At 34.2% G+C, this 24,490-nt stretch overlaps 1 protein-coding gene across 2 annotated transcripts in view; it reads right to left on the bottom strand.

The window, feature by feature from the left end:
- Positions 1-24,490, bottom strand: part of rapgef5b (Rap guanine nucleotide exchange factor (GEF) 5b) — a 127,465-nt gene that overhangs the window by 23,550 nt on the left and 79,425 nt on the right. For both annotated transcript variants that reach the window (NM_001442606.1, NM_001442607.1), the window contains 3 exon segments: positions 380-477; positions 2,166-2,310; positions 4,151-4,229. In NM_001442606.1, coding sequence (NP_001429535.1) covers positions 380-477; positions 2,166-2,310; positions 4,151-4,229 — 322 coding nt within the window.

Raw genomic sequence — 24,490 nt, 5'->3', positions numbered from 1 at the left:
CATTTCTTGCTTCAGAGCTGTTGAACAGATTTAAACTTAGGCTCAGAACTAGCGTATAAAACTGCATTGGTGGATCTGATGCTCTTGTCTCTTAGAGAGTAATTCAAGAAAACCTTCTTATGTTACGATAAAAGCTGCAAGGGGAAAAACATCTCTTTAAAAGTATGATTTATTCAAAATGTAGATGAGAGTCTTTTTCCAGCTCTCATCTTGTATTTTTTAAGACCATGAATAAGAGACATTATTGTGCGAATATGATTAATGTCTCTACAAGGAATTCTCATACCAGAGCTTCCTAGAGATCAGTTGCTGAGGAGGAATTCATCATTTCAGAAATTCAGCATGATGGATCAGATATGTATGTGTGTTTGTGACTCACTGTCTCCTTTGCATCCGTAGAAGTTTCTGAAGTTCTTTGAGATCCTTCTCTAGCGGGGGGAACTCGTAGAGATCATCTAGAACGTGTCTGTACAGGGTCTGAAAACATGAGAACAACTTTCACATTTTAGTTTGTGGATTGGTTGCAATACTTTATATGGCAAAAAATAAAAATACTCGTGCACACACACACACATGCACACGCATGCACGCACGCACGCACGCACACACACACACATAAATATGCATTATTTTGACTATTAGTTCTAATTTGATTGTAAAGGCAATATTTTTTTTTTTAAAGAACAAGAAATAAAATTTTATTTCTTGTAGTTCATTCATTCATTTTCTTTTCGGCTTAGTTTATTTATTAGATTTTTTCTGGGGTCGCCACAGAGGAATGAACCAGCAACTTATCCAGCATTTGTTTTACGCAGCGGATGACCTTCCAGCCACAACCTAACACTGGATACCACCCATACATACATACACTATGGCAAATTTAGCTTATTCAATTCATCTATAGTGCATATCTTTGGACTATGGGGGGAAACTGGAGCATTTCTTGTAGTTGTTATGGAAAAATAATAATAAAAACAGTAATTAGTCTTACTGTTATTATTAATATTTTTGTATGATTAATGTCATTATTTTAGGTCCCAAGTTGTGTAAACATTTCACTGCATATCATACCTTGTTTGACTGTGTATGTGACTAATAAAATTAGAATTAGAAAGTTTATCCCACAATTCAAACTTTCTTTTCATCAGAAATTCTGATAAGAAAGGTCACACAAACTGATACAATTGCCTTTTTTATGTTAATAAATTCTCAGTCTGTATTTGCTATTCTGAACTTCATAAAATTTCTCTGAATTCTAAGAAAAAAAAATTCAGTCATCACAATTTTGACTTTTCTTTATAAGACCTCTTGAGCTTATGTTTCTGATGTTATATTGTGTAAAACTGACTTTACATCTTATAACTTTGTAATTGACTTTTTTAAAATCTACACTAGCAGTCAAAAGTTTGTGGTCAGTACGATTTTTAAATATTTTAATAAAAGCTCTTGCTCACCAGGGCTGCTTTTATTTAGTCAAACAAACAGTACAAAGTGTAAAATTGTGAAATGTTATTGCACTATATAATGTGTAAAGTGCGCTATAAAATGTGTAGTTTATCTTTTAATTTAATCATTTATTCCAGTGATTTTAAAGATGAATTTTCAGCTTAATTTCTCTAGTCTTCAGGGTCACATAATACCTCAGAAATCACAATAACATTAATTATTATTATTATTGTTATTATTATTATTGTTATTATTATTATTACTAATGATAATATTAATAAAAGCAAAAATGACTGGAGTAATAACTTCATTTGAAAATACTTACAATAAGAAGGCAATTATTTAAAATTGTAACAAACATTCAACAATTTTACTTTTTTTTTGCATTTATTAAATGATGAACAGTATAATTTTCTTTAAAAAAATAACTAACTGACCCAAGTTTTTGACCAGTAGTGTGTTTTTTCCAAATTGCTCTCTAACAATTGTGAAAATGTCTTAGAATTTCAATATGAAAGTGTGCAGTTGTGTTACAAACTTGCAACACTCGTCTGTAATATGTAAACTTACTACTGGGAGTTTGCAAGCCTCTGAAGGCAGTAATAATCATGTGATGCCATCCTCATTAGGTGGCATTAAGAAATCAAAAGCTTAAGGGGCGGCCATGGCATTTTAGTATTTCCAAAAATAATTCCACATTCCTCTCTCGGCATACGTACCTTGAGGAAGAGTTTGGCGTTGTCATCGTCCTGCGGCAGCTCTGTGCACAGTGAGCTCCACTGGGACAGCAGGTGCAGCACTTTCCGTTTCCTAAGCAGACTCTCTCTCCACTCCTCCTTCATCCGGCCTTTTTTGGAACAATAGGTGGAGCAGGAGAAGTTAAGGCACTCAACAAACTGCTCTCAAACACAGTTCAGAGGAAACAGGAAGCGCTTCAGGCACGAGTCTCTCAATTAAATTAGCAGGGGTTCAGTAACAGAGAATTAATTGTGTGCCCTCGGCTAGACCGAGTAGAATTTGTTAAGTGGTTTAATGGCAGACAGAATATGCTGCTAAAATCCTCTAAAAGAACAAGTGCAACATTCTGTAGTGCTGCTCGCTCGTTGTTTTATGTGGCATTCAGATTATATCTCATTACTTGAATAGACTTCTGAATATATCACTTGCAATATGCAATACATTAAAGGATTAGTTCAGTCAAAAAAAAATGTTATTAATTACTTTAAACTTATGTTTTTAAAACCCCCTGAGACTTTCATTCATCTTCGAAACATACATTAGATGAACTCTGAGAGGGTCACGAGATGTTCAAGTAAAGAAAAGGAACCAAAACATCCCAGTGTGATTCAAATATAATCATTTGAAGCTCCAAGAACACTTTTGTGCAACCAAAAAATAAATAAATAAATAAATAAAAAAAAAAAATATATATATATATATATATATATATATATATATATATATATATATATATATATATATATATATATATATATATATATATATATATATATATTCGGCAATTTCTTTTTTTCCTTCTCAAGTCATTTAGGTGCACGTTTACTACAAACAATAAGATGTATTGCCATTTAGAGTCAGCAATACAACATGCAAGCATCGTACTGACCAAGGAAAATGCACAAATGACATGCAAGGCATTTCCAGATATTCTTGTCACCCAGGGCAAAATTACTATTGAAATTTTATGTTTAATATCTCCCTTTGAGCAGTGGCCACTTTCACCAGGGAGATTAATCTTTTTACTCTCTATGGGGTGGAGGTGGGGCGGGTGGCTGATGGTGCTGTAAGCGATCACATAGATTGCCTACATGACTAAAGAGAGGACATAGGCAAACAAAGTCATATTTACAGTGTTTTGGTGCACAAAAGTGTTCTTGGATTATTGAACTAAAATATTCAATTAGGCATAGATCTGGATACAGATCCACTTCAGGCCATTGTTGGGTTGGCAGTACATGCTAACCTATCAGTAATTGTAAAAAAGGCTTTAGCTTTTACTAATTTACTACCAAGACATCTCATCATTTTAATGTGGAAACATGTCTCTCTACCCTTATTTGATGCATGGATAAAAAAAGTGTTTACTTGCATTAAATTGGAAAAAAAAGACTATTACCTACTAGTTCTTTAAAAACCTTTGGCAAGGTGTGGTGTCCCTTTTTAGATTATATCATTAATTATGTTTACTTACTTATTTTAATGGGAAGCTATAGGCTGATGAGGGAGGGAAGTGTTTATTTTGGGTAGCGTTAGCAACAACATGGAAGGATAATAATAAAATGAATGTTGTAATTGATATTCCATGTAGAAAATCTAATTTTGAAATACAAAAGTGCTCTTTAAACTTCATATAATTAGAGTTGAATGACTGGCTGTTGCTGTCTATGAATGTAAGAGCTCTTAGATTTCATGAATTTTTTTTTTTACTTAGCATCCAGAAGATGAACGGCCTTAGGGGTTTGAAGTGACATGAAGGTGAGTAATTAATAATGGAATATTCATTTTTGGTGAACTTTGGTGGCCCATCAAATATGATCAAACTTCTGTGAGAAACATCAATCTAAAAATGTCAATTGGGTTTATAATGTTTCTTGTATATTTTTATATAGTGACAAATTAATAATTTGTAAATGGGTTTAAAACATATTTTTTAGACAGTGCGTGTTTGTGTTCTGAAGGATATTGACCAAGCAGAGCTTGACACAGGTCACTAGTAGACATGAACACTGGGTACGTCAGGAGAAAATCATCCAGCAGACTATCTGAAAATAAACATAACATGTAACACACACATTAGACGATCCAATGAGAAAACTGACTGGAAATGAAAAAGTCTGAAGTTTTCAACTAGAATTACATCTATTGTTTTCATTTTTAAATTGCTGTGTATACATACAAACACAAGTACAAAACAAAGTAGTATATGCTAAATAAAAATGCTAATTGGTTCCAATTAGTGGCTCCTAATGAGCAGAAAGAATAACCGTGTTTTCTTGGTTCATTATGTAAACAAACTTTTCTGATGACAATGGGTTAAGCCTAGTTTATACTTCTGCGTTAAGTGACCGGCGTAACCCACGGCACATGCAACGCACGTAGCTGTGCATTTATACTTCTGTGCGCTGTCTCTGTTGGACTGCAATAACAATTCCGAAACGCTAGTTGCCAGTGAGGTGTAAATGTTCCTTTGTGTCTAGTTTCTTTCCTGCTGTTTTGCTTTTCCTGAACACTTCCTGGATGTACAAGTGCCTCAAACTCGCTCATTTTGAGGCAAGAACCGTTGGACGTGCAACAACTTTAACCATGAGGTGAATACAGAACAAAACTTTCCATCCGGAGCTTCTTCACGGGACTCCACACTTGTAAACAATCGCTCGCGCCATTCGCGCGGCTCTCAGTCCCGCCCAGACTCGTCAGCGCTAACAAGCCGACCAATCACAGAGCTTGCCCTATGTGTCGTTGCGACGTGTAGTTACATTTTTAGAGAGGTGCACGTCAGTGACGCCGACGGCCACGGCGAAGGGCTATGCGTCAACGCCGTAGCATACGCCGGCATTTGATGCAGAAGTATAAATCAGCCTTTAGTCTAAAAAACATCTTGCCAATGTAACTACAAAACAGTCAAACTTTAAAAAAAAATACTGGAGCTTTTTTTAAAGCTTTTGAGGGAGATGCTGATGGTCTAACCTGATTCAATGATTTATGCTAAGCTAAGCTAAAAGTGCTCCTGCCAGACCCATAGATCGGCTGAATGCATTAAAAAGTTTAACATTAGATGAATTGTAAAATGATCCTTTTCCCAAAAATGTGGGGTATTCCTTTAAAATCAAATCAATGCGAAAAGTACTGCAGCTGCCGTAGAACCAAAAAATAGACTCTAATAAGTAAGACTAGAGTCATGAAAAATTCAGCACATCTGAATCAAAGCAGGCAGTTTACATGTGCTGCTGTTTGTTTTCTTCTGTTCTGTCTCTGACCTCCTTTCTCCTACATTATCACACTTTGCTATTGCGGCACTTTAATTAGAGTTGTGTTTGCCTGGAAGCGGTGGGTGCCTCTGTTCATACATCATCTCGCTGTGAAAGTATGACTGAAGGAACAAGCGTGGTGGGTTGTGCGACCTTGAGGAAGAACAGTAATGTTTTTAATCCCTCTGTGCAGTGAAGCCAGCAGTCCTTATCTTAAACACTGAACGACAGAACATTTTCTCTGCGAACAGCATTTAAAAATATCCTGCTTAACCTTTGTTAAAGACACTCATTTCATTCAGAGAAAAAAGGAGGAAAAACCCTTTATCATTCACAGCAGTGTTACCACATATTCAGGGATTATTTTTGTTGAAATTACTTCACATCAAGGCAATTATTTTTGATAGAGTCAGGCAGTATTATGATGTACCATTAGAGCATTTCAGGAATAAACATAACACTGGATCCAAACAAGCTTTTTTGTTAACTATTCATACTATTGAACTGCTTAAATACAATCTATAACAGTTTTAGAAGTTTTCGTGAAGATGAATTTAGAAGGTAAGTAAAATGCATTTCATTTGTGGAAATATACTGTAATGCATTCTTAAGTTCTCTATGTTCTCTGATGCATTCTTATGTAAACCTATAGGGAGCACACAAAATGTATTAGCAATACTTTGTTAGTTTGAACAACAGATCTCTATTAATTAATAGTTTTTTTTTATAATTTTAAAGGATGGAAATAACGTTTACTGTATCTTCTGTTCACACTGTAAAAAAGTAACACTTATTCTAAGAATAGCTGTCTTGTATTTTAGTGAACATTTAAATCAAGAAACATTTATGGTAGAATCAAAGGTACTTTAGAAAAAGCGTTTTGCTTTCTTTGAAACTGAAAATATGACCAATGTTGATTTCATTTTAAACAGTTTCCAAGTAAATGTGTTATGTTGTTTAGGTATTTGTGGATTATGTACTAAGACCAACGGGAAAATAAAAGTTTGGATAGGAACTATACTTTTATTCGGGCATAATAATTAAGGAACTTGCTACCATGGTTTCATGAGATGCAATGATATTATGCAGCAATGTTGTCTAGTAACTAGGGAACTACCTTCAGGCACTACATAATATCATTGTGCAGATTGTAATGGTCTTATAATTCTATGATTTATGCTAAGCTAAGCTAAAGGTGTTTTGGCGGACAGAGATTGGTTGAATGGTCAAAAATGATAAAATTCAAATGCTGATATTTGTAGATTGTGTACTAAGACAGACGGGAAATTAAAAGTTGTGATTTTATAGATATTATGGATAGGAACCATACTCTCATTCTGGCATAATTATCAAGGAACTTGCCACCATGGCTGCATGTGGTATGATATTGCGCATTGCTGATATTATGCATCAGTCTTAGTTAACTATTTTCAGGCACTAATATCATTGTGCAGATGCTAATGGTCTAATCCAATTCTATGATTTATGCTAAGCTAAGCTAAATGTGCGCCTGCCAGACAGAGATTGGATGAATGGATTTAAAAAATGGTAAAACTCAACTGTTTAACTCATAGTTGGACATTTGTAAATTGTGGACTAAGACAGACGGTAAATTAAAAGTTGCTCTTTTATACAGTAGGTAATTATGGATATAGGAACCATGCTCTCATTTTGGCATAACGATCAAGAAATTTGCCACCATGGCTGAATGTTATTATGATACTACGCATCGCTCTTACCTAGTTACCTGGGAACTATTTTCAGGCACTGTGCATTGTGTAGACGGTCTATTCCAATTAAATGATTGATGCTATGCTAAGCTAAACGTACTCCCGTCAAACACAGAGATTGACTAAATCAATTCAAAAGAGGAAAAACTGTTTAATTCATGATTGGATATTTGTAGATTGTGTACTAAGGCAGACGGGAAAAGTTGCAGTTTTATTGGTGATTATGTATAGGAACCATTCTCTCATTCTGGCATAATGATCAAGGAACTTGCCACCATGGCTGCATGCGGAGTGATATTATGCTTTGCTCTTACTGTACTTATAGTTACCTGGGAACCATTTTCACGCACTGTGTAATATCATTGTGCAGATGCTAATGGTCTAATCAGATTTAATTATTTATGCTAAGCTAAGCTAAAAGTGCTCCCGCCTGACTTGGAGATTGGCTGAATGGATTTAAAATGGGTAAAACTCAACTGTTTACCAAGAGAAGTTATAAAATAAGCCTATTCCCTATTATTGTTTAGATTCGAGTCTTCTAACACACTAGCAACCAGGCTCTATAATCTACAGCTAATCATACAGAGACAAAATACACAGAAAAGAAGAGAATGGAAGAGTCTAGCATTAAATGGCCTTAATGCGCCTGACCTCTTAGCTGATCCCACTAAAACACACTATTAGACTCATAATGGCATGATTACCGTAATGACTGATGTGCATTCAGTGTTCGCTTCACTTAATCTGCTCTGCAGGAATTTACATTTCACCATTTACACTCACAGACATCAATCGATATTCTCATCTGCAGATCGACCGAGTCTCTACATCTGAGCTTCTGAATTGCACATCCTTTCATAATCGCTTTTGAGTAATTTAGACTCTTTAAAAACACATTCTCAACAAATGTAACAACGTGCTTCACATTCATGTGCTTTACATTTAATGTTTTTCATATGATTGGTTTTAAAATGCATGTCATGCTCTCAGATCATCAATATATAAATCAGTTAAAGATATTTGTGGTGCTGATCATGTTAAGATCTTAATTAAATCAGAAACACAGGATTGAATCATTTTAAAAATATGCTGGAAAGATCATCAGCATGTTCGGATTTCACAACAGATAAAGCAAATAAGCAAATACTACAATATTTAAAACTTTACAATTGTAATTGTAATCTTTATGCTCATTTTCATTGACTAATGTTAAAAAAAGATGAATAAATACTACAATGCATGTGTTTTTCATTAATTGTTCAGGTTAATGCATAAACTAACATTCACTAATGAAACCGTATTGTGTTCTGATTAGCCATTTTCTTTAACAAAAGATAAATATATAAATATTAGTAAAGAAGCAATAAAGGTTATGAATTAAAGAAGATATTGTACAATATTCTGAAATGTCTTGGTATTTAGTTTTAAGAATTCTTTACCTCATACAATTTCTAATGAACAAAAGTGTATTTAAAATGCTAATTCTTGTTGAAACATGTTTTAATTAATACAAACAAAACATTCAATACAAACTAAATCCAATATGAAATCTATTTTTACTTACTCTTACACAGATAGTTGTGATGAAAAGCTAAATTAAAAAATATTAAACATTGTAGAAACAATTTAGTTCATGTTTTAAAGCAACAGTAATAAAAACTATTATTAAGACATTAAATATTAGGACATTCTGTTTATTAATTTTTTTTGTTTCAAAAGTTTTATTTAACCTTTTTATATAAACTAGACATATAATTTGAAATTATAAACGTATATTAAATTAAACAAATCACTAAATATTCAAAAACACATTATGCACATTCTAAATATCCAAAGTAGAGACTTTGGCAAAGTAAATTAAATTTAATAATTTTTGCTGCAAATAGTTCATAAGTGGACACTTATACATTAAATACAGTAAATAAATCAATCCTTTTGCTTGAGGATCAAAAAGTTAAGTGAGTTAAATTATTAATGAAACTGACCAGATTTGTCCCAATGAATAATTTATAACCTTTAAAAGCTCTGTACTTATTATAAATATAAATATACAATGTATTTGATAAAATGTTTCAAAATTATGTCTATATAAGAGACTTTCTGTATTTGTTAAGTTTTTTAATTGATTCATTTGTTCGTAAGTATAATTAATTATTTTTGCCTTACCTCATTATAATTTTATTAATTGTTTTATCGCAAATATATTAGCTTCCTCTTAATTTAAATTATGGTTTAATACAGCTGTTCTGTCAGATAAAGCAATACTGTATATATTGTCTATATTTGCTGCAAAATGGATAAATTTCATAATACTTAATTAATTATTAACACTCACTGTACATTTACATTATTATGTTTTTGTTTTTTTTTCACACAAAAAGAGGCAAGTAGTGTACAAATGTAGGTCTTAAAAATCCCTGAAACTGTAATTAAATAAAGCCGAAATACATAGACTGCAGCCATTGCTCACAATCAGATTTTAAAGGCACTAGATGTTTACTCCAATTAGCAGTAAATTGAACTTATGCAACTCAAAGTGAAGCAGGGGAAAAAGAGAGAATAATGAATGAGCTGAGTGTTTTTTGAAGCCCTGTCTGGAGACAGAGGGATTCCTCTAGAAGCTGTAAATCCTATTAGTGACAGTGTTCCTGTGCCGCATTGCCACTGTTGTAAATTCTTTCTTAATTTCACACTTACTTCCTCGAGCTTTGTGCGTTCTGCTCTACTGAACTGCTGCCATCATTATGGTAATCTGCAGAGAGCAGCTGTACACATGGTGCACGCTCATTCACAAGAGATATGTTTCCATCACCCTTTTAAATGCACATTTTAAAGCTTCGCATCAGAATTGATTAATGGAAATAAAGTTTTGATGCTCACTTGGGCTGGTTTTTGACTTGTGGGAAAAAGAGTTAATAGAAATAATTCATTCAATCATTCATTTTCTTTTGGCTTAGTCTCTATTTCAGAGGTCGATGGCTTTTCCGTTCCTTGATTAGTAGGTTAAGGATATCACCTAGGAATGCTGTAATACTTTGTGTGTTCAATACAACCTCCGTTGTTAAATATGCAAATGGATAGAGCAGTATTTCGGTTTTGCATATAAAAAAAAAAAAACTGCATTTCTCCATCCCATTAATTACTCTCTGAACTGGCCCTGTGCATGTTAGAATGTATGTCTGTGCGCTGAAACAATGCTCCTTGTGGGTAAATGTTCCATCAGTAAGTAAGTTTACATGAACACTAGTAATCCAATTTTAATGTGATTAAGACATTAATCTGATTGAGAGTCTACTATGTAAACAGCGATTTTTGTTCATAATCGAACCAAACAGAAATTAAATCAAGACACGTTTATTATGTATGTTTATCATTATGTTTAGACATTATTGAAGTGCAGTACAGACATGTAAACATCATAATCAAACTATTACCATCGTATAAGTTTGTCGTATTTAGATACAGATTCTTGCACCGCAAAATACAGAGTTTTTTCCTATACGGCATATCAAATTTAATTAGGACTACACACTTCCAGCATTTCATACTCGCATCTAATATCTCGCTTGTCATGGGGGGCATGCATGAACTGCCAAACTGCAGTTAGCGTCAACAAATTAGAAATTAAACACCTGAAATGACATGAAACTCCGGAGGAAATGTGGACAGTGTGATGCAATTACGTTAATCAATCTATGTGTGCTATAACATGTAAAACAAGATCAAACAAGCAACATTGAAAATACAACTCATGTAAACACCTTAATTATATTATTGTCTTATTCAGATTTAAAAAAAAATACATCAATTACTGATGTAAATGTAGCCAGTGAGCACTGAAGTAGGAGATGTTTTCACCTGGTAATGAAAGAATGAGTGTGAACTACGTGGGACTTGCGTGGCATATTTGAGAAGTGCTCATCTGATTCTAAAGTCTTGCTTCTCCACAGTAAGACCCTGACTGCATCTGAAATAGCATATTTTCCTACTATGAAGTATGTTAAAAACAGTATGCGAGCCAAGTAGTACGTCAGGATTAATAGTATTCAAAAAAAGTAGGCAAGAAGTACCCAGATGACCAGTGCACATCTAATAGACGCTTTGCTATCCCATGATGCCACGTTCATGAATGGGAGTAAAGTGACGCATCTGATGTACAGTAGGTAGGTCATGTGATAATGATAAATGGTAGATGTAGCACTGTATGTTTGAGTACCATTCCTAATATATAGAAAGTTATTTTCTAACAATCGTGTAGTAAATTCAAATTCAAATGTAGTACCTACTCGAGTAGCTGGCAATTTCTGATACAGCCCTGTACAGATTTACTTGTTCTTTACAACAACCCCTGTTGTTTGAAAAATGCTGTGTGCCTGCGTTATACTCAGCTCTAACAATACCTGCAACTTCTGACAGCAAAAGCATCTGTAGCCATTGGCGACAAGATATAAGTGTAGTAAGCAATGGGAGGTGGAACAAACATTCAGATATGCTCTACTATGCAAACAAGAAGCAACTTTTACAAGCAATTAACAATAGGAGCAAAGTCAGTAAAGGGCATGTGATGAATAGTATGACAGTAGTACTTGCTGAGTTGATTCAACCAGAAATCTTTTCTGAACCATGTAACAAGGCAACCAGTAGTGGAAAGACTGCTAGTGCCCAAACCATCAGTCATGTACAACAAGCAGCGATAAAGTCCCTCGCAAAAAGTCACTGGTCCCTTATGAGTCATCCCAGACTGGTTCGAGACACCACCATCCAATGCAAAAAAAGTGTCAAGTCTCCCCCCACCCATCCTCACCACCTTCTTCTACAGGGGAACCATTGAGAGTGTGCTGACCAGCTGCATCACTGTCTGGTATAGGAACAGCACTGCTGCTGATCGCAAGAGCCTCCAGTGGACAGTTAACACAGCTGAGAAGTCCCCATTATGTTGACATAATTCTAAGTGTTCCTCACACAGGTGAGTGGGTTTAACAAACCACTTGTAGAAACACTCCTCTCTCTCTAATACGCATTGTGCACTTTTCTCTGACTTTTTCCTATTTTTCATGGACTCAATAAAATGACCAATGTTTACCTGTAAATGTACTACAGATCATGTTGCTCAACTTACGTTTTAACCCTAAAGGGTTACGAAACACTTTTTTTTTTTGAGATGTTGACAGTCATATATATGTCCCACGTTGCTAAAAACACTATTAGGACACATAGATTTTACTAAAAAGTGAAAATTTGTTGTTTATGCATTATTTCAAGCAAATTCATTCTTCGGGTTTGAAAATACATTTTTTTAAGCTCTGTCACGGCGATTAAATCCTTGTGTAAATTCCATCATGGAGACTGGATGTCTGTAAAAGCCAGTACAACGTGACGTCTTTGAGATTTTAACATTAATTTTTGAGAAAGACTTGGTTCAAACCAATCAACAAGCTCTATTGCAAATGAGATGCAACTTCATTAATATGCATGATAGCTTCAAAGAATATTTTACCTGTTACAGTGTTCAGACAGCAGAGAGTTAAAGTGTTCAGACAGCAGAGAGTTCACACATTGTGTTGCCAACCATAATTAAAACAAGTGGACAAAGAAGAATTGTTCGAAGACATGGGTCTTCAGTGTTGCATTTATAAATGTGCTGCAACTAAGGTTTTGTTTCCATATTACCGCAATGCGAGCACAGCTACAAAATATGTTTGTAAGGAACATTATTTACCGCAGAGCTTTTTGCATTTGGAAATGGTGAAATCCGGAATTGCCACTTAAAAAAAGAAGCAGTTCCAGTTTGTGTGGATCGTCTTGTCTCTACAGATTTGATAAGCATGTGATCAGTGTTCTTTGTTTTTGTTTATTCAGATGGCAAAATTAGTTAGTATCTTCAGTACTCTTTCAGTTTTTAAAGACATACCTTAGTCAAAATGATTTAACTACTGACTTTACAGTACATTAATATCACTACAATATTGAAAGATCCGATGTACTTCAATCAAACTATTACCATTAAGCATTACAGCATTCTTTCAGCAGTTCCTCACATCCAATATCTTGTTTGTCACAGGGGGCATGCATGAAATGGTCCTGAATGAAAGTGAAACTGCCAAACTTCAGTTAAAAGTCGACAAATTCAAAATGAAACCCGAAATTACATAAAACTCTGTAGGAAATATGGATAGAGTGGTGACGTGATGATGTCAATTGAATTATGTGCAACATAATGTAACATTTAAAAAGCAGTTCATGTAAACACCTAAATCACATTATTGCTTTATTTTGATTAAGGCAAATAATTTGATTACTGATGTCCATCTAAACAAACTTCGTCTGTGTTTGTGTTGCCATTGTGAAAATCTATGCGTGCACATAATGAAACTCCTCTTTTTATGCAAACCCTTCCCTCTTTCGCCACTCAACACTCTCACCTAAACTAAGTTGGACTCAATAACCTTCCTGACTTTTTACAAACTAGACGTGTGAAAGCACCCTGTTGAGATTGCGGGTGGGGATTGCAAACACAAACTATTGCACAACATTGTTCCTGTTTTACGTAAATCTTACTAAGGTTATATGTATAGTCAGATTACCGCTCCAGTATGGTAGTTCTACATAGGTTTTAAAAAATGCTTTTACATCCAACGCTGTGCTTATTATTTATGATTATGTTTATTTGTGTATCCCAGTGGTCCTGGGAGACACAACATTTCAATCCACAAAATGAAAACAAAGCTCAACTTGACTTTACTTGAAGCAACAGACTCTGAATAGTAATAGAATCGTAATTTACTATTGGTTCTCTAATCAAGAAATCGATTACGTGTGCGTGCGTGCGTACGTGTGTGTGTGTGTGTGTGTGTGTGTGTGTGTGTGGTTTGTTTTTTTTTAATGGGAAGTTGGAGAGTTTAACATATCTTTATAATTATAGTATTGTGCCTTGGAAAAATACTTTAAATTGAAAAAAGCGTTATTCTCTCCAAACACAAACTCACTTCTTGCTATTCTGCAAATGAAGGAACATAAAAAAGCTTGATCAATATCTTTGTAATCACCGAAACAGTCTACGATGCAGCTATGCATCTTCATGCTCTAGTTTTGTTGTGCTGTGCCATTTTAAATCTAATTATCCAATCAGCAGCTGCGCAGTACACACACACACACACACACAAACATAGCTGCTCATTTGCAGAGGCATTTTCACAAGATTTCTCATTAACACCCTTACTCGGCAGTCGCAGATAAACCTGACTCACTGTCACTACTAAAAAATTGCATTTTTTATCATCTGAGATATGAAGGACTTCTTCTAAACACTCTTTTTTTCCCCTCTGACAATAAACGCTGCTGCTCTGCTAAGAGAAATCGCCAAGGATTAGACATCCTTGACTTCACTTTCACTCCATGTCAACTGTACATGTAGTACACTATGAAAATGACCATGACTTAAAGTGTAGACTGAATATGGAACCAAATTTTCTGCTGATTCACAAAGCCTACGAAGAATAAAATAAAAACTGGATTTTTTTTCACTAAATAGTGAGAATTTGGTTAGAAGAGTGTTCATAGTCATGCAAAATACCATAAAATCAAATTTTCATTAAAAATATCTAAGAAACAAATGTGACAAATTGCATTCTCTCCAGTGTATATCACTATACTGCGTAAGGCTTAAATGAAAATGGTGTTTTCAAATGAAGGTAAGAGTTTGATCCAAGGTTTGAAAGTGTTTCATGTTTTCTTTGTGAACTTCCAATGAATCTGGACAAAAGGTGGATTAGATTACTTGTTGACAAAAAATTGATTGCACTGGATCAGTTTGTCGTGTGGCAGGAAGTGGTCAGCGATGCACTGCTCGTAGGCTACTGTAATAAGACATGGTGCTTAGCCAAGAAGATGCACAATGCACCCATCACACTGTCTGACAGTTTGCATGAGAGTCTGGCAATTAATGACTCCGATATGTAAATGTTGCTTTATTTCTGTGCATGCTCATTTAGTATGCATGTAATAAAATAGAAGCTTTCTGTCAACAATATTTGGGTTATCGTTGTTAAACAAGGTAAAATGATTCTCAAGGTAAAAATGATAAAAATGTGGTGAGGTGAAAAACATATACACATCATAAAATCTATTTGCCATCTAATTACAAAATATAATTAAAGTTTGAGGTATTTTGACGAAATTCTGACAGAACTAATTTAGCCAATTTGGATCTTTTTGAGACACTACAGTATACATAAAGTAAATTAATTAAAGTTTTCTTTTCAACATCATTGTCCCTGCCATTCATTGTCACTATCATTGCATATCTGCCATTGTCATCTTTACTGCAACACAAAATTGTAATTATTATTATTGTAACAAAAAAAGATAAATTCCCATAACTGTAACAGTATTTCATTCTCATTATTGTAACATAGAATAATTGAATCTTTCATTACCGTAACACAGAAACAAATCCCGGTATCATTAACATGTGAAAAATTTTAATTTTTTTATTATGTACATTATGTATACAAGACAAAAAATGATTGCATTGTAACTTAAAAATAAATGCCACTACAATCACAAAACTAACTAAACAAACTAGATTTAGCAGTATAACACATACAACAAAAAATCACATTTATGGTATCATTACCATTACACAAACATAATTATCATTACATACAGTAACAGAAAAATCTCTTTTAAAAAAATGTTAATTAACAAGTCTATTAAAATAAAAGTAAACTTATAAAAGCACATTTGTTGTGTTAATGGGATTTTAAAGCCACAGAGTGCTTACATGTCAGTAAAAAGTAAATACTATAGATTAATCTAGATTATAATGGCTCAATTGAATTCTGCCAAAGGCATTTAGAAAACAAATAGCTCAAAACAGCGATTTTTAATCACCTTAAAAATAGAATGGAAATGGAATTAAGACATGTAGAGTATGCATATATTAGTGGCTTTATTGAAGTAAACACCGCTATCAAACTACACACACACACACACACACACACACACACACACACACACACACACATTTTATTTTTTTCCATTTAGAGTTCGTTATTAATTTCCATTACACTTTCACCAGTCCTTACTCTTTATTTGCATCTAATACCCCAGTTTGTCATGGGGGTATGAATGAAATGTTCATAAGTTAAAGTAAAACTGCCGAACCGCACCTACTAGGATAGACCCAGCTCCCAACCCAACTTTGAGAATAGATTAACGGCGATATTTTTTTTTTTTTATCACACAATAAGAGTCTAGCGTTAGCGCAGAACATTAACACTGATAACAGTCCACTATTAGTAAATACCTTAAATAATGTTGCAATGGAAAAAAATGTTCACATAAGCCAGAAGCTGCTGACTTGTATTTCAGTATGATGACAAATTTCATACTGAAACTAAATATTGAGTAGGGTATGGGGTTTCATTTTTGCGCTCTTCCTCTCATCAAACTAACAGTTGGAGGGGCCTGGATAAACATATTTTGCCCAATCCATCAAACTGACATCATCAGAAAAGGACTGACATTCCAGAAAAGAAGCAAATGGTCAAAATTTGATAAAAGATTTCCAAAAAAAACTTTTTCACGGATTAACAATGTGCGCTAGCAAAATAAACATTGTGATTTTTCTTGTCGTGCAAGCTGCAATAGTTTAACAAATAAGCTTGATTTGCTACACTGTTTTATCAGTATAAAATATAACTGATTATTTTTTAATTCCTAAAACATATTATGAAAGTAGCTCCTGAGAATAATCCATTCACTATCATTATGAGCTTATGCCTTGCCACAGAATTTCAAATTCTATCTAAAAGACAACAGAATGTTTTATTTTGCTTTTCCTCCCATTGTGAAAAAGTGGGTCTAACTATATCCTCCGTCTCTTGCATCTTGCAAGCTCTTTTAGGGCGTACTCACACTATAAACAGTTGACTTGAACCAGGCCAACCGCACTCACATTACATTCGGGCCTGGGGACGCTTATGTCATGGATGATGCGCTGTTCAGTAAGTGCTTTCGCTCAGCAAAGTGGAGATTTCTTTAGTTATATTGTTTTAGTCCTTTGGGATGTGGTGACACGCAGTCAAATAATTCGCCGAACAGATCAGCCACTTTTGATACTGATAAACAATCATAGAGTCCTCGTGCTGCAGGAATTAGGAGGTTTGCTGAAGGTACAGCTGTCGTGCAATGAGGGGCTTGCCTCGAATAATCTAGGACAGTTTGCGTTCATTGAACAGTAGGAATGATTAATAAATCCATATAAAACAATTCTGTAAAAGTCACGTCTTGTCTTCAGTTTCGGGCTCTGGCATGCTTTGCCTTCACACTACAAGCGTACCGAACCAAAGCCCAAGTGAACCGTGCTCTGGCACACCTCTTCCAACCAGGCCAGAGCCGGCCAAGTTAACTGTGGCTGAGCCCGACTCAGAGCACTCACTTCTCAAACGATCCGGGAAACGGGCCTGGACACGGTTAGGATAGCATAGTGTGAGTAGGCCCTTAAGATTTTGCACCCACACAGGAGCGATCGGAGTCTGTCAGCTTGACTTGAAAACATGATGTGAAAAAAGCTGAGAGTTAATGACCACCACAATGACAGCAGCAAACCCTAGAGGTCAAAAGAGCTGCTGACTGAAGCTTTGATGGACAGCGGAGAGATACCACAGTTCATGTCTCTCAGGCCTGGTCAACTGCTTATATGATATTGACAGATACATGCAAGAAAGGCAAGCATGCATAAAAACAAAAAATATATATGTTTTTCAGTTAATGAGAAGGCGAGGCATAAGACTGATCTAAAACAACTTCTTATAAGGGAGACCTTTCGCTCAAAAATGAAAATTCTGCCATTGTTGCCTTAGACCAGGGTTTTTTTCTGATGAGGACAAAAGAAGATATTTTGAAACATTTTCTCTTTTCACATACACACACACACAAAAAAAAAACTGATTTTGAATGAGGGTAAGTAAACGTCATTTGTCATTTATGTCTGTAAACTGTAATTACAATATATAATATACAGGACTTTTTTTCTCTCAAAATGAGTCATAAATCTCCATTTCAGCACCATTTACAGTACATACATAAAACTTTAGTTTGACTCATTACTATATTTCACAAAGTTTTCACAAAAGTATTTGCTCATACTGTAAAAAATTTGCTCCTTATACACAACATTTTTTTCTACAAATAACATTTTTGCAGTATTTTTTTTTAATCAAGAGGTGATAAATAAAAAACTCTGTTAAAAATATTCAACAAGGATATTGATCCTGACAGCATGTACAGATTTGTGTGGCATGTATGAAAATCAGTGCATATTTCATGAAATAACGAGCCCTATCATACACCCAGCACAAAAAGGCGCAAGACTTGTTTGTTGCTATTTTCTATAAAGCGAAACCGTAATTTTCAAGTTTTGCACCACATTGTTTAAATAGCACATCTATTTATAAAGGATAAATCCGGTCTATAAAGAAGGCGTGTTAAGGCGCATTGTTGGCATGTTGCTATTTTGAAGAACTGAAATATACTGTGCAATTGACCAGCTGAAAGCTGGTCTAAAGTTGAGCGCAGTTAGCTGTGCACTTTGAACACTTACGCATTGCTTAATACACACAGGACATAAAGGAATACAGAAATATATTTACAAAGGAAAAAGAATTAGATTAAAATATTACAATTTTTTTTTTTATTTTCTACATAAATATAAAAAACATTGCCTCCATGCCTTCTTTGGGTCAAGGGCTTTTTTCAGTTTATTTATGAAAATTTGCTTTTGTATAGTGTTATCATTATTAGTAGTAATAGTATTTATTACATGTCGGGTTTTGGACCATATGGAGCATAGGATGTGTGTTTGGATATAGCTCAGTTTTTTTACCACACTTCGTTATTATTGTTCATTTATTAGTTTACTGGAAATTAGAACTGAATTCAGAAATAGTTTTGAAACAAATATTTGCGCTTAATAAACGACATTAAATATATAGGCTAATAGATGTCTTCAATGCAGTGCGTACAACACCGTTTCTTTACCCATGAAAGTAAAGGAGTAAAGTGAAGAGTAAAGGTAAAGAGAAAGTAAAAAGACAGAATGGAGGAGGCTCGTTTAATATCCTCGTTACACATGGTCTGTTTAATGAAGTTTTTACAAAGTCTGCAATGCAAATAGCTAATGCATCAAGGCGCAACACAACTGACTCTTAAAAGAAACGTGAGATTAGACTCTGATTGGTTTAATGCTCGTTATGCTTAAAACAAACTTATACTCATTAAAAGAATAATCACAACCCTGTTAGATCTGTGTCAGGACGCAGATCGTATATTTTTCCACCCTTAAAATAACAAAAGTAGATTTGGACAAACCCTTAATGCTTTTGTGCCATGCACTTTAGACTTTGCGCCTAGATCATTAAAATAAAGCCCAATATCTCATTTGCAAATTTAAAAAAACATTTTAGAAAAATCTGTCATACAGAAAAAAAGATTTAAAATTCTTAGTTTTTTTTTTCTTTTTTTTAATTCACAAAAAGAGGTAAAGCAAAGAATAGCACCAAAAAGGTACTTGACCTTATTGAATTTGCATTTGTAGGAGTATTCCTAGTCCACATTTTATGGGACATTAGTATTAAATCATGCAAGGAGATGTTTGTGCAACATTTCCTTATATTTTGGGTTTTGTGCCTTTATTTAAAACAAATAAAATTCTTTAAATGTCACCTCTTGATATGGCTGCAGTTGTTTCTAGAAAGAGCCACTGCAGAGAACACTTAATATAAAGTAGAATGTTTTTCCCACACTTATTTTTTGGTATGCCAGAGGAACACATTGTTCAAACTTATTTTTTTTTTTTGCCAAGCCATGTAATTATTTATTTGCTTAATGGTTTTAAAAGACAACTTGCAACAAATTAGGGTGAGTAATGGAATACCAGCACAATCTTAGTTCCCCCAGACATAGTGTAATCTGTTCTCCTTGCAATTGAACAGTCAAAAGTACAAGCAGTTGTCAAAATGTACATCTTGTAGACTATCTTCATTTATTTATGTTGCACTTTTTTCCTGCAGTGTCTTGCTTTAAGCATTTGTACCAAACTCACAAGCATTTTTTTAAAGCACACATACACAAAGTCACCCCTTTGTTTTGATTAAGATGTCTATAAGAATTATTTTACATAAACTATCCCTGTTTTGCATAAATCAAGCTCATTAAGAATGGGCAATGTGCTTTGACAGCTTCAGTCTCATTATGCTCAGGCGTCATGAGGAAGTGCTTGGTAATTTTAGTGTGAACCGAGTTATTGTCATCAATGAAACCATTCCCACAAGTCTATCGTTCAGCCGTGTGGACAGGGATTGATTATCGCTCATTGACCAGAACTCTCCAATGACCTCAGCAGGCCTTGAACACAGATCTGACCACTGCTCAGGCGTTTGAGTTCGTTTTAAGCAGAAATAGGAAATATTGGATCATAAGAATGAAACTAATTCACATCCCTTAGAGAAAAAAAGGGTTAAATTTATCACATTTGATCCACATTGATTGTGGTCTAAGTCATTATAAAGAGCCGTGAATAATACATAACTATAAAACAAGCTAGGTAGTCTGGTAGATTTTAACAGTACTTCAGTAAAATCATATTCAAATGTTAAAACGTATTTCCACTTTATCATATGTTCAAATATGTTTTATTATTTATTGTTTTATTATTATTGTATTTTCAGAATCATTAGCCCAGCCATGTACATGATCATTCAGAAACATTTCTAATTTGATGATCTAATGCTTGAGAAACTATTGTTATTAGTGTCAAACAGTTGAGCTTTTTGCTATTTTTGTGGAAACAGTGTATGTTATCTGCAGTTCTTTTGGATCTCTTATCAGTATAATATGTCAAATCAATAAGTTGTATATTGACTTTTCTGTATTAAACGCAGAGCACAGAAAACTGAAAACGACATGTTCATTACATGAGGAAAAACCCTGATATTGGACACAGAGGAAATATTACATTCTTCGAACACATGCTAGAACCCCAAAAAAATTCAATAAACCAATCCACCCTCTTGGCTTGAGCATCAATGAACATTATCGCTGAAATAATCAAAGACAAATTTGCATTGAAATTGATTTCAACTGCTATGGGCTGAATTCACTCACAACAAACACACACATAACAAAGAGACTAAATGTATTACAAAGAAACACTACTCAAAATGAATCGTTATTGTAAATGGTAACATTTCTTGCATAACTGAGCATTAATTTTATTTTAATATTTGTAATATTCTTATATTTTTCTAATAGTAATTTTAAACAAACAAAACCACCGAACCACAGGCAAAAATGTACAGTAAAATTAAAATTCTTTCTTTCTTTCTTTCTTTCTTTCTTTCTTTCTTTCTTTCTTTCTTTCTTTCTTTCTTTCTTTCTTTCTTTCTTTCTTTCTTTCTTTCATTTTCTTTTTCTTTCTTTCTTTCTTTCATCCATCATCCTGTTTCTGTATTTATCAGCATTGAGAGATGCCAAAAGCTCCAGCTCTGCGGGGAGATACAGTTGGATGGATCCCTTTCATTTGGAAAAAAACAAAAAAACAATAAAAGCACCTCTCCCTCTCCTTAAACGAATCAATACTTTTACTGCACGCTTCCCTTCGGCTTCATACGTTAAACAACAAACATTTAAATCCCTTTGTGTTCAGAAGCTACCCGATCCTGCAGGATGTAAACACGGAAATCATCTGGGATCAGCTGATGGATACTTCAGAAGCTGTATGAAATCAATACTGAGCCATATCAAACTCCATACACATGTGAGTAGAGCGCGAGCATGACAGTCTCACATAATACACCGCTAGCTTCTTTTCCCATGAGACCTGTCCTTTGGGAATCTCCATGTCTGCTTCTGTCTGTCTCGGTTTTTCTTTGTCTCTGTTCAGGGGAACATACAATACTGAACTAATACGTATAAATGTACATGTGGACAGAAACAAACTTTGGAAAAAATGACATAAGCATCCCCAGGCAGTCTGAACCAATGCTGTGCTTGTTTTATTTCAACAATGGCATAAAATAAAACTCATTTATTTATCTGTCATACCGTTTACACTACAATAGTTTTATGGTGCGGACAAAACCCTCCCAAAAGAATAGAGCTTATACCAGGCAGTTGAGAGTGAAGCCACTTCATCTGACAGTTCATAGATCATGCCGACCTTTTCCCCCCAACAATAAATCACTGCTTATCTTGACAACACCAGCAAATTATATATATATATATATATATATATATATATATATATATATATATATATATATATATATATATATATATATATATATATATATATATATATATATATATAGGAATGACAATACAAAGTGTGCTCCATCAGCACAAAGCTTTTGAAGGTATAGCTCAGCCAAAAAAATCATGTATGTTTTTTTTTTTTTTTTCCTAAATTTGTAATGCTTTTTTTGTAGAGCCGTTTTTAAGAATGTCTAAGCTGCTCTTTTGCACATAGCAAATGTGATAGGGGACAAGGCTGTTAGGCACGATTTTAAATAAAATTTTATTTATATCAACATTTTTGTATCTCAGAATTTGTAAAAGTTCCTTTGTTCTGCTGAACAGAAATAGAGAGGTTTGGCAGAATGTTTTAACTGCTCTTTTGTACACAGAGGAAATTAAATGGGGACTATGTCTGTAAGGTATGGTTAAAAATAGCTTTATTTAAAGCTTTATTTTTATTATCATTTATGATTTTGGAAAATTGTAGTGTGTTCTTTGTTACTCTAAACAAAAAGGTTTTGCAGAATGTTCAAGCTGCTCTTTTGTACAAAGTAAAAGAGAATGAATGGGGATTATGGCTGTTAGGTATTATCATGTTTGTGTGTGTGTGTGTGTGTGTGTGTGTGTGTGTGTGTGTGTGTGTTTTCATTGTTCTGCTAAAAAAAAACAGAAAGGTTTAATAGAATGAACAAACTGCTTTAGCACAGTAAAAATGAAAGGGGACTATGGCTGTTAGATATGATTGAAACAAGTCAATTAAAAGTTTTCATTTTGTCATCATCTATGTTTTTGTTTTATCTGTACAGCTTTCTTTGTTTTGCTGAACCAAAACAGAGAGGTTTAGCAGAATGTTCAAGCTGATCTTCTCAACACACTGAAAGTGAATGAGGACTGTGGATGTGGGTATACATTTCGGAGAAATGGCTCAAATAAAAGTTTATAAGAAAATTACTTTTTTTATTACTTTTTTGTTTGCTTCTCTCAGTTCTGCTGAACCAAAGAGGTTTAGCAGAATGTCCACTCTGCTATTTTTCCACACAGTAAAAGTAAAATTGGACTATGCATGTTTAGTATGATTTTCACAGAAACAGCTCAACCAAAAGTTTTTATTTATTTCAGCACTTATGATTTTGAGGATTTGTAATGCATTCTTTGTTCTGCTGAATATTCTCAGTGCTCATGTCTGTGAATATGTTGCTGTGTGAGTAACAAGATGCATCTTCCCTCTTGGTTGTATGTGAAATAAATCCACACTTTGATGATGAACATTTAGGAAACTCTTGAGCAACCACAACACTACTATGAATTCCTCCTTTGTTGACCATATTTGTTTTTGCTTGGCTCTAATCTACACTCCCCAAAACTCACACCATGAGTGTGACAGGCACAACAATAGTGATGTTTTAAAAAAAAATCAATTTTGAAACCAGTTTTTAGTTCTCTCTGGAGCTGGGAAGTCCAAGTCCTCTTGTATCGTATGAAAAAAGAGCAGTATGAACATTTTCCTAAATGTATCCTTTTGTGTTCCACATAAGAAAATCAGTAATACAGGCTCATGAAACAAAAAAAAAAATAGATAAACTTTGCCATTAAAGCTGCCCTATAAGGGAAATACTGGTAAACCTAAGCAAGGTCGAATAATACGAGTTGAAATGGGATAGAAATGGCCATACTGTGAGCCACATACAACATTGTTTCCTCATTCTAATGTAAATTCCATTAAAAAACAGGTCAATCAGAACAAAATACAGACTGTTGCGTTGCTCATGGGGCATGCCCTCAAGATTTACATGTACTTTAGATTACGCTCTACAACATCCAGACCTGTAAGTATCTGCATCATCAGGAGATCAGCAGCCAAACAGACTTAAGATGAACAATATGCACACCCCAGACTGCTTTGAGGACATAATAACAATGATGAATTTCCTCTCCTATTTTTAAGTTTATCAACGTTTATTTTCAACTTATCATGTATGTGGGACTCTTATTTTGAAAACAGGAAATTCAGCAAAGTCAAAGCCAGTT

This window comes from Danio rerio, chromosome 16 (assembly GCF_052040795.2).
Source record: "Danio rerio strain M-AB ecotype USA chromosome 16, GRCz13ab, whole genome shotgun sequence".
Taxonomy (NCBI): Eukaryota; Metazoa; Chordata; class Actinopteri; order Cypriniformes; family Danionidae; genus Danio; species Danio rerio.
Note: the sequence above shows the minus strand (reverse complement) of the source record. Positions and strands in the feature narration are given on the sequence as shown.